At 32.0% G+C, this 12,464-nt stretch overlaps 1 protein-coding gene across 2 annotated transcripts in view; it reads left to right on the forward strand.

Moving 5' to 3' along the window:
* The window catches only part of LOC110994106 (inactive dipeptidyl peptidase 10), a 229,690-nt gene that overhangs the window by 155,460 nt on the left and 61,766 nt on the right, over nucleotides 1-12,464 (forward strand). Inside the window, exons 1-2 of one of the 2 annotated variants that reach the window (XM_045632688.1) lie at nucleotides 5,888-5,962; nucleotides 11,089-11,488. The exons of the other annotated variant lie outside the window; for it this stretch is intronic. Coding sequence (XP_045488644.1) covers nucleotides 11,231-11,488 — 258 coding nt within the window. The 5' untranslated portion in view covers nucleotides 5,888-5,962; nucleotides 11,089-11,230. Of the gene's footprint in view, nucleotides 1-5,887; nucleotides 5,963-11,088; nucleotides 11,489-12,464 lie in introns of those variants that run through there. 2 annotated transcript variants of the gene reach the window in all.

A 12,464-nucleotide genomic window follows, 5' to 3' on the forward strand; every position in this document is an offset into this window, starting at 1 on the left:
CGTTACTTTGTTTTAAAACTAGGTAGAAAACTGCGAGCGTCGTTACAAACATTGTTTATACATTATAAAGTTGAAATGATGTTGATAGAACATTATTTAACTTTTTCTATTAAGTGTACTTATCCTTTCTATGTGCATTAGACGTTTGGAAACTAAGTTAATGTATGTGCACCAATAGAATATATTATGTACTAGCAAAAGACGGATATATGATTATTTAATTTTTTTATATTTTTTTGCTCCATTGAGTTGTAGTTTAGGTTAAGTCTGTTTCATGTTTGTTTTTATGTTCTCTCTAATCTGTGATCATTACTAGGCGATATATTGTTTTTAACAAACTTAATAAAGTCTACGTTATTCTCCACATATAAAACAACTTGCTTCCATTATATCTTAACAATTAATCCTCGAAATAGCATTTCGATTTCAAGCATGGACTATCTGTAGGTAATATGTATATAAAAGTAAATAATTACTATTGACGTCATTACCAAATAAGAAATTAAAATAGAATTGTAGATAAAGTCGACAGTCGTGGAAAATGCGGTTATTAACTGATAATCGTAATAAACACCCCTTCAGACTTTATTTGTGAAATTGGATCTCGGTACTTGTCTGACAAAGTTTTAATTAATAGCTCTCAACTCTACTAATACTCCATCAAAGGATTCTCGTTAATTTATTAGCTACAAAGTTAAAAGATATACTTGATCATAGGCGGATCGAAAATTTGGGTTAAATAGGTACAGCCTAGTTCGCGGGAAGTCCCCTTTAATAGACGCACACGCGAAAAAGTACCCCGACCGAAAACAAGCGACGGGGAATTTCCAGTTAATACTATTGACGAATATCGCACATGAGTTGATTGATCTCAGCAATTCCAACATTAAGATTGGATTTTTTTAAATTTCAGATATTTTTTTTAATTAAAAATATCGCCTATTCAGCGGGAGTTAGGGCCCTTTTGAATGTCCTGGGCTGCCGGCCAAACAGCCCTTATGATATGTATTAACTAAAAACATATCATTATTCAGTTTGTCAACGCCATCTACCATCTAAATGTGGTAACTAACCTCTTTGCTTAACAACGACATCTATAATACAGGATTACACTTACCAACTGCTCTGTTTATGATTCACTGTAATGTTTTAGCCAAATGACAATAGAGGGCACTGCTCACAAAAGTCATATAACACTTTGAGCTTTGGGTAAAATAACAAGAGATGGCGTAATACATAATTTTAATCCTAATAATATAGTAGGTCCGTTTTCTAAGTTGTATTTTAAGCATTGATTGTCAATTGAATACTTGGGTTAATAAAAGCCTAAAATCGATTCTGCCTTATTCCAAAATAACATTTAATTATCATTCATAAATTTGAGGATTCTCGAGAATATGTTGCTTCTAATTCTTGTGTGTATATATTCTTTTTTAAGTTGTTTTCTGGTTTGCATTTTTATTATCTTATATCTTTCTTATTTAATCATAATTTTCGAAGTGTTACTTTGATTTTTCGAGTATTATGGGTACATAACCCAGCTATATAGAAGATATTTTTACCATTTTCTTAAAATTTTTAAACCAGTTAAAGGTGTACATTTTTAAACTCTTTTACAATACAATCTAAAGAGACTCTTAATGACAACTTTAAATACTGTTAGAGTAACCTAGCTTAATTAGCCGTTTCATCAACAGTTTAGCCTCTCAGCTAAACTAGCGTCCTGAATTATATTAAGCCAGTTGATCTAACAGCTAAACAGATGACTTGGATCGAGACGTTTAATTACTTGCCTAGCCTGTTGACTGTTAATTTAAATTTAATTCCACTTTCTGCCACTCTCAAACTCGAAATGAAACTTTTCAAAGTTTAATGAAAACCAACAAGTATTGTACTTGTTGGTTTTGTAAGAGTGTAGTGACAATAATAATGTGAATTTAGCTGTGACTGACTCAAGTAAATTAATTTTTGAATATTTAAATGTCACAGATTTCATCTTTTTTATTTCTACTACATGGGCACCCTATTGTACGAATGGCCTAATCAATAGGCTGTCAGTTTATTACACGTTGTTTGTTTGACTACGGCTGAATATATTTCAGGCCGCTAGTTAAACGGTGCTGTTTAGTAAAGAGGCTAGGCTGTTAACTGAAACGCTAATCTTTATATTAATATAATCTTTAAATTATATAATTTGCCATAATATAAACTGACAAAGTCAGTAACAGGACTTTCTCAGTTTGTCATTAGATCCTTTAGTAGTCAAACGCCTATACAGGCAACACAGATCAAACAAATTAGTTTTTAACTTATGGGTTGGGTTCGTTGATAAACTTATTGGTTAAGTAAAGAAATTCTTATTAAAACATACATGTGACTTGTTTGAGAAAAAAATAATATTAAAAACATAAAAATTAAATATATCACCACAGTCGTACGCTGTTATAGTATTAGAAGATGTATTCGAATGGGTCCACTGCTACGATTTATTGTATCTCAGTACCAAGTTATCAGATTTAATTAAATGTTAGCTACACTATTTTAACATTTATTAACATGTTCTTCATGTTCCTATAGTTTTGTATATATAATAACTAGCAACCCGCCCCGGCTTCGCACGGTTGCAATGCTGATACTAAATACACTACAGAAAATGTGTGAACGTTGTATATAAAAATGTGGGTTATCCATAAGAGACTGGAAGGACTTTTCTGTAGACCTTTTCAATGTGTACAATACTTAGTACGTTATTTTGATAAAACTCGTAGGGTTCAGCCGGCGTTTGCAATGTAAGCGGAAAAAATGTAATTATTTACGACATCACATTAGAAACCTCAAAAATAACAGTACTTCTCCACTATTTAATGGATGTTATTATACATATAAACCTTCCTCTTGAATCACTCTATCTATTAAAAAACCGCATCAAAATCCGTTGCGTAGTTTCAAAGATTTAAGCATACAAAGGGATATAGGGACAGAGAAAGCGACTTTGTTTTATAATATGTAGTGATGAAGACCAATATTGTCAAAGTCATCAAATGGAGCACGTTACGTACGAACGAGTTCTTAATACAAGACACGTGACACGTGACACACGACGTGACTTGAGATTATGTGATTACTAAAAACATGATCTGGCCATCTGTGCGCTATATATTTATATTTTTTTTCACTGTTCTATAACAGTGGGCAAACGGGCAGGAGGCTCACCAGATGTTAAGTGATAAACCGCCGCCCATGGACACTCTCGATGCTAGAGGGCTCGCGAGTGCGTTGCCGGCCTTTTAAGAATTATATATATAACCATTTATACAAATAAATGGGCTTGTTTAGAAACCTAACTATATAAGTTAGATTGTATTTTGAAGTTAAACTTTAAGAAACATCTGAAGATCAACTTTAGCCATACTGCTCACAGTTAAAGTTTAACGCCGCTCTAAAACCTCTTAGTGAAACCTCAGATTATCGATTTTGTAGAACCTGAACCTTTGTTGAGGGAGGAAATATTTGGGGTGAATATCTGAGTCCCGGTAAAGAAGAATAAGGCTTCGCAGTTTCTAGCGTATTTGAGAGACATTGGTACTATTTGGATGAAGCCTGCATGTCACTCCAAGGATCTCGTCACGTCGCCTAGGATACATTACTTCACAAATATATAACAATTACGAATGAATATAAATGCAATGGTTGACTTAATTTCCTATAATCCCTAAATCCGTGTTGAGCCTCGTATTGCACTTCACTCCGTCTTTCCGGCTGTCTTTCATCAGCAACTGTTCGACGCCTAGTTTGCCCGGGACGGCCACTCTTCCCCTTTCCTCTCGGGATCCAATCAAGCGCCTGCTTGGGAATATGATTTTGATCCTTTCGGAGTGGCCTATCACTCGCAGTGTAATTGTAGTTTTTGCTAATAATGCTGTTATGTTCTTTATTTTTCCTTTTCTTCATCTTTACATGCTACATTAAAAACTATAATATTCACTTCCTGTCTCACGCTTAAACCAAAACTATAGTGCAAAAGTAGTAGGATTATTGTGTTATATGGAATGTATGTAAAAGTAAGCATAAGTATGTCTACCTATGTCTGTCTTCAGTTTATACTTTTTACAATAATCGTATTTCTTTTTTATCTATAAAAAAATTATATAACAAAAAGTTTCCATGGGGTTTACGTCTAGCCGTAACACTTTCATAGCTCATGCTACGAAAATGGGTACATTCAGACATTCGGTCTACCAGGGCTGTTGATTAATTTTTATAAATAACTTTTAGCTGTTTAACTTTTACTACTCCACCTGTAACCAAACGTCAAGTATCGAATGATTTGATATTCTTCTGTTGAACCAAATCAGTAAAAATAGTAAAAACATATTTTGCATTTCGTTTTAGAAATACATGATACATTATTTATCATCCACGTCTACCTTTAAGTCAATTTAACTTACAAGTTACTCAATATCCAAATCTGATTTTTTTTCATTGGGTGTCAAAAACCCTAGTCCGTGGGGTCCAAACCCTATAATGCTTTTAAGGAAATAACTAAAAGGTTAGTCGACATCACAGGAGACCGAAGAACTGGCAGCTACCTCGGACAAAGAATTAGTCTAGCTATTATGAATAAATGGAAGTACTTGTCTAGAATTATTGCAACGATTCAAATTTGATAGAACTACAAATCTGAGACTATTGGTCCCATATGCCGTGATACTGTGTAGAAAAACACAAAACAGAAGGTTTTGAATTGTTCAAGACCGACTTATCATCTTTTGGCTCAATTATTGAACGCAAAATGGGTCATGTTTTGCCTATTGCTATTATACTTCTCGCTATTGAGATTATTTATTCGTTACACTGTAATTTTTATTGTGTCAAATTAAAGTAGTTTAAAAAGCATAGGCTCAAGTTGGTGGTAGTTAAAAATAAGCATATGTTCACACTGTTTACGTGATTGCCCACTCAAATGACCCACATTTATTTTAATAACGATGTTATCATATTCAGTATTACGCGTATCATCATTACGTGATTGCGCAAACAATCAACAATTTTTTTGTAATATTAAATTACATACAAAATTAGTAGGGAGAAAAGAAAATGCACTTGTATAAATGATAGTTGAGTTTGTACAGTACATATATCTACAGTCACATACTGCGATAGCCTGTTTTTAAATGGAACTTATCTAGCACTTAACAGTAGGTCTAGACTACGCTGACTTCACCTTTTGGTGAATCAATCATGCAACGCATTCAATATCCATTGACTTTTTCATGCTGGTACTAAACTGTTTCGCCTATTAATATTTACCTAATTTTACTACCTTAATCTTCAATTTCTTTTGACCGAATATAAAATGAACGAAAAAATCGTGTGTTTACTTATGTTCACGCGTTAGAAATTATACTTCTTTGCCGTAACAAGATAAAATTCTTTTCTAAAGTGTTATTCTACGTTTGTAGAAAGTACGACAATTAAACTAAAGAAATTAAACAAAGAATAAAACTAAAAATGTATTTAAAAAATAGAAACAAGAAGTTTTATTATAACACGTTATAGACTTTAATAAAGAATATTTAAATATCGCAATAAATGAAATGTTCATAGATAACTTCGGGGTGTCGGTTTTTTGTGACGGTGTGCGCGCGCATCGTAAAAAATTACTCCCATAATTTTTCCTAACGCGCCAAAAGAAATAGGTATAACTTCAAAAATGTTGTTAAAAAGAGGACATCGCTGGATTCGTTCTCATCGCATAAACACTGAAATCAATTTTCTAATAAAATAAATGATCCCACATTATTAGAATGCAAAGAAAGTAAAATATTTTATGATTAGGGTGAGAACCCTGCCACCCTTGGGCCTGAGTGCCCGCCAGTCTGTCGCCCGCCTTACACCAGTGGTGACGTCGCGCGCGACCGAAAATAATACGATAATAGCAAACTAAATTATTAAAAGCATAGTTCTGTATCAATAAGTGCTATTATATTGCCAATCTATTTATATTATAAGGTTTCTTTACAAATAGATCGAGGCTACTTGCATAATATTTCATAATTTGTAAGTAAGGTTGTGGAAAATGTCCATTTGTGAGAACGACGATAATTAAGTGAATTTGTGATAAAACAAATTTGAAACGTGAAGCCATAAGCTGTTATAATTTTCAATAAAGTATAATAATTATCTAATATAAATATTGATATGTTAAGTAAACGTTTAGATATTTAAAAAGTATATTTAAATATATGTATGTCGGTCAATTTCAAAATAAGATATGTAATAATTCGTTTAGGTAGATATCAATTTCTAATATAATCTTAATAAATTTTTATCTTGCTATGATTAAGAGGAAAATATACTGAAAATCTAATTTCGTATTATAATTACAATTAGTTCTTTACAATTTCATTTATTACATGTGTATAATACGTTGAGGTATTGTAAGAAATAGTATTTTAAAAGTGGAACTGAAGCTATAACAATTGATTTTAATGCAAATAAAAAAAGCTATAGAGAATTTAGTTTTCTGGTGGTTGTTGAAAGGATGTTCAAATATATGTTTAATTAAACTCTTTATTTGAAGCTATTGCAATTGGTTTTAATCTATTAAAACATAAGCTAAAAACTAACTTAACTTATCTAAGGATTCTTAAATCTAAGAGACCCTTCTGTTACCTACAAAGAATATAAGAGTGTCGACCATGGGACATTAACGGAAATTAGGATGTTATATTACAATTTATGAGTTTGAGTAAAAAGGGCTCATTTTGCATCAAATGTGCGATAATTGCTAACATTTGGTTCACGCTTCTAATTATGAACTAAAATAAATACTAACTTATTAAGGTTACTTCAACTCGAGAGAAAATATATTTCAACGACAGTCAATGCAAGATCAAACTAAACTTGGTTCTTTCCAAAAAAAACTAGTTTTGTGCCTCAGGATGTCAATCTCAAAGCTCTACATATTTATAAAATAATACTAAAATAACAGACATTTGAACAGTTTCAGCATGACACTGATATAATAAAAAAATATATTATTCTGAAGAATACAGAAATATTTACTAATTCTGTTTCATCAAATATTTATGTAAACTGTTGAGCGCTGCGCAGAAAACCTTTAATCATTATTATAATTTCGTTCACAAACACCGAAAAATTGTGTGTTTTTATAAATAATTTCTTTTTCCTCGTAAGTTATTTATCTAAAAAAATCTCTGTTGTTTTATCAAAGTTAATTACTCTTTTAAAATGTTTTTTATTATATTTTGTTTTCATTGGTTTGATAATTATATGCATATGTACAGTGTCAAATATCATTTTAAAACAAGATAGATTCTCAAAGTTAGTTTAAATTTCAAAGAAGATAAGCAACACTCCAGTTTGGGACTTCTATCCGACCATTAATTAAAAAGTATTTTATCTCTTATTTAATAATTAAATTCCGTAGGGAACATTGCCTTAGCGCCTTTGGCTTTGGCATGAGAACTGCCAGAACATACTTTCGAACTCCGTCTAGGAGTAACAATTCTTTACGATACAATGGTCAAAACAAAATAATAACATAATAATAACTGATCATAATTACGGATTACAAAACTATGACTTTATTTATGTATACAGTAACTATATATAACTAATTCTAACGCTAAATACTAGCGTAGCACAGCACGGAAAATTACAATATTATTTATGAATTTTCAGCAAACAAGTATTAACAATGCAGAGTGAATGGCGAGCATCTCTTTGTGCTAAAATAAATACACTTGTTAACAATCTTGATAATACAAACGTTGATGGAATGTTGATAGATTGACGGCGTGAAGTGTAACGGTATCAACACATCTGATTTATTGAACGACTCGCGTTAATAGCCTTCTCGTGTACAAAAATATTTTCGTGATTTTGATAAAATAGATTAATCAAACGTTGCGCTCTACGGTACGATTACGATGTTCGTCGAAAATTCAAAGATTTAAGATTAAATAATATAAAAATAATTATATAATAAATTAAATTTAAAGATTTAAATGAAGTAATATTGAAAATAACTCCTTTTTGTTTGCAACACATGGAATTTTACGGGTTTATATGCTGCAAGTATTGCCCATCTTTGTAATGGGCTGGTGACTATAATAGGACTGTTGGACCCCTCTGGTAACAGGGCACCAGCTTTTCTTCTTTCTGGTGCCTTTCACTAAAGGTGTGGGAGTGTGAATATGTGTAAGAAGGTGTGAAGTAAACATGTGTGAAAGAATTCAATTCAAGTTCTTAAATGGCTATGATTTTTTTTTCTGTTCAAGGCATTTATTTATTTATTTATTTATCCTTTATTGCCTTATACAAAAACACACATAACAAAAATAAAAAATAAAAAAAAACAGTAACAAAAGATATAAGGCAAAGGGCGGCCTTATCGCTTACAAGCGATTTCTTCCAGGCAACCCTAATGAGAAACACAACGTTAAAGAAAAACCATCAGAGGGTAGAGTACAAAAAAGAAATCAATTAACAAAAGCAACAAAAAAACAAAAAAACTAAAAACTTAAACTTAAAACATGCGTTACTATAACTAATTGAATATAATAAAACAAAATCAAAGAAAAAATAGCAATAATAATAAATAAAAATAATTATAGACAAAAATTTAAAAGCAAATAAAAAGGTTAACCTATAAAAATAAATATATATAAGCAGAACTAATTACGAGGTAGAAAGAAAATGATCAAAAAGAAGCTTTTTAAATACATTTAAAGATTGCGCTCGTCTAATATCGATTGGTAGGGAATTCCATAGCAGGATACTCTGCACAGTAAAGGAGGAGTGATAGAATTCAGTTTTATGCGTAGGAGTTTCAAGAATTAGGTTGTCTAAGGAACGTAAGTCAAAACTGCCGCCGGAGAGGAACATAAAATTTTGCTTTAAGTAACTAGGGGTTTTAGGATTAAAAAGAATATTAAAGAGAAGTTGTAAAATGCGCATCTTACGCCGCAATCGAATGGGTAGCCAATTGAGCTTTCTTCGGAACTCCGAAATATGGTCAAATTTACGGAGTCCAAAAATGAATCTGATGCAAACATTTTGTAAGCGCTCTAACTTATCAAGCTGCAACTCAGTTAAATCAGGATAACATACATCAGCATAATCAAGAATAGAAAGTAAAAGAGAGTGAGCAAGAGAAATTTTAGTTGAGATAGGCAAAAAATTGCGTAACCTATTAAGTGCGTGGGAAGAAGAAAAAATCCTCCTGCCCAGTTCATTTATTTGGGGCTGCCAAGACAGGGTTTTATCCAAAGTAATGCCCAAATTCCTAACAGTGGAGCAAAACGGAACAGCCGTACTGTACTATCTATAGTAATCTGGGGTAAAGTTGACCAATTTATTTTAGAAATTTAAAAACAGCTGTTTTACTTATATTTATTTTGACTGTAAATACTTAACATTTCTATATATGACAGTGTGACATTCAAAGCCAAAGCAACCTTTTGCATTAATCAGATTAGGAACACGCGAAATTTGATTACTTCTGTATTATTTAAATGTATAGGAACAAATATAGGTCAATTTTTTACTACAACCACTATCATTTTCAACATAAATATATTATATTAGAACTGTCGTATCGGAACGTATTCATTAAAAAAACAGAATACGCAGTAGTTGAATTACAATGCCACCTGAATGATAAATTACCTTAACAAGCTCACACTTTACTTTTTGATTTATGGGATATATATTTGAGTTATTTAATTTATTGTACTTATACTTACTTTAAACGTCTTTTTTTATAATCATAAAATAATTTCAGAACTTCCTAAGTTAGTATAACATTTTATCCAATAATTATTCCACTAATTATTTGTATGTCATGATAAATTGTGAACCAGAGGGCATTTACTATAAGGCCTGATATGTAGTGAAAATTCTAAAGTTTGTTTAACCCAAGTGTGCTCAATAACTGGGTTTCTTTGTAGCTATGAGTTATGTGCGACGGCGAACGCCTAGGATGTTTGCGTTAAAGGCAAGAACCAGTTTGTTGCACAGATCCCAGTTATCAAAGACGTTGATCCTACTGAAACCTAATGCTTTATATCGCATTATATAGTCTGTGAGGATGATAAATATAAAAAAAAATATATTTTCTTTTATTAGTAAATTATATTTCTTTTTCACTTTTATTAGTAAATTATATTTTAATTTCATAATTAGAAATAGTTCTCGCTATTTCAAATACACAAATATACAGTATTTACAATACTCTTAACCTACACAGTGATAATATTAAAAATGGATAGACATTTTCAAAACTAACCTTAAACTAAAAATATTATCAAAAGGAGTCCCTTTAGGCAAGGTTCCGAAGATACTGGCAGCGTTCCCCCTTTGAATAGCTAGACTAATTATTTGTGCGAGATTTGTTTTTTATTAATTAAATGCATAAATACGTAATTTATTGAATCTTAAGGTCAGTTAAGACCTAAGGTAAAAAATTATTGACTCGAAAACTGAATCTTTTATTTTGAAAGTGATAATAATAATTGTTATAATATACCTAACAATTAACCTTAAAATGTAATAATTAAAATATGTTAATAGAAGGAGTTCCTTTATGCAATATACTGGCAGCGATCCCCCTTTGAATAGCTAGACTAATTCTTTGTCCGAGGTAGCTGCCAGCTTAATTATGTATTTATTCATTTCCGTAAACAAATAAATAAATGAAAAAAAAAATTCCTTTGTGTCATAATTTGAGTTAGAATTATGTCAAATACATTTCACCGTGCACATCTCGCAGCGCACGCTATGCTAATGCTCTTCTTATCAGGTGAGGCAGGAGGGTAGCTATTACACCTACATTGCTCTATTAGCACCCTTTCATCTTAAACGTTGCAATAAACCCCGTGAAGCCTTCACAATTACGTTAGACTCTTCTCGCTCTTTTATTTTGCGATATTTCTATCTTTACAATTGCGATTACAATATTTCTTCTAATAAGCATTCATTTACGTCTCCTAGAAGTCACAACGGTTCAATGACCTTTTAAACTTTATACTAAATAGATTGGCAATAATATCGTTAATTTAGGTCCTAAGTTTAGTACTTCACAACAGTATAAACGTAATTTAAAAATATTAAATCTTAGATCAATGTATTAATTTTCCACACAAACTGTTGAAAATAAGCAACAACCGTGGAACTTACAAAGCTCTCAGTTATATCAATCAAGATGGCGTCGTCGAATGGTAAGGAATGTGCAAAAGTGACCGCTTCTATGGATAGTTTAAAAGTGTCAAGTAAGCATACGTCTAAACATGCGTCTTCTGAGTCTGTGCTATCGAAGAAGGACAAAGAATGTCTGCAAATGCAGGAGTGTAAGAAGAAGTTATTGGCTATGGAACCACAGATAATAATAAGGGATGAGAACGTGGTGCTGCGATCTCCGCCACAAAAGAAGATTGTGATGCCGGCACAGATTAATCCAGAGGTCAGTAGAAGAGGCACTATTAATTATTTAAAAGTACAAGGAACGTATTGTATCAATAATTTAAACTATTTTAGAAGAAATTAATTATTATTTTAATAATTTAAATAGGGTCATTTGAAAGAAAAGGTTTAGGCTTAATGAAAGCTTTGTGTGCTCAACAAGGCAAGACCGTACTTGACTTCGGGACATCGCTTGTACAGTACAAAGCGCAAATTCGGCCTAATATTGAGTATTATTCTAACCTCTGGGTGGGAGTTACTTGACCTTCGTTGATGTCCAATCCCTTTCCGACCGGCTAGTTACCTTGGCGTTTCATAGAGATGTGTGGTTACTCTGCATCTTCTACCGCATTTACAACGGTGTTTTCAAAGTAGTTTTTCGGAAGTATACCTGCAGGTGAGTTTCATCATCGACGTCAAGGCAGAATACAAAAGTTCCACAAATGAGCGTTTCTTATGGAAATTCCTCTCGCGCATAACCACTATGTGTAACCAGCTGCCCATTGAAGTATATTCAAATCAATTACACTTAGAGCCCTTCAAGATAAGAGCGATATAATTCTTAAAAGGCCGGCAACACACTCGTGAGCCTTCTGACACTGAGTGTGTCCATGGGCGGCGGTATATCACTTACCATTTACATTTACCACAAACATGTATGTGAAAACTTCTGACATTTTGGTTTCAAAATAATGAGACGAATCTTACTATAATTTTTAAGTTAATCAATTATTAATATTGATAAAACTACCATGATTAAAAATGTTTTTATAATTAATATATATATATGGAAAAAGCGCTTATATTTGTTTCTGTTTCCCTCATTTTTTATTTATCTTCATATCAATGAAATCGTCTCAATTCTCTCGAACCTAAAAAAACTAATGACATGCTTCCAGAACGAAGCTTCAATAAATTACATGAGCTCTTCTGATGAGGAATATTGTCCTTCTTATTGAAAACCATTTCACTACGAA

The sequence above is a fragment of the Pieris rapae genome, chromosome 20 (assembly GCF_905147795.1).
Source record: "Pieris rapae chromosome 20, ilPieRapa1.1, whole genome shotgun sequence".
NCBI classification, from domain to species: Eukaryota; Metazoa; Arthropoda; class Insecta; order Lepidoptera; family Pieridae; genus Pieris; species Pieris rapae.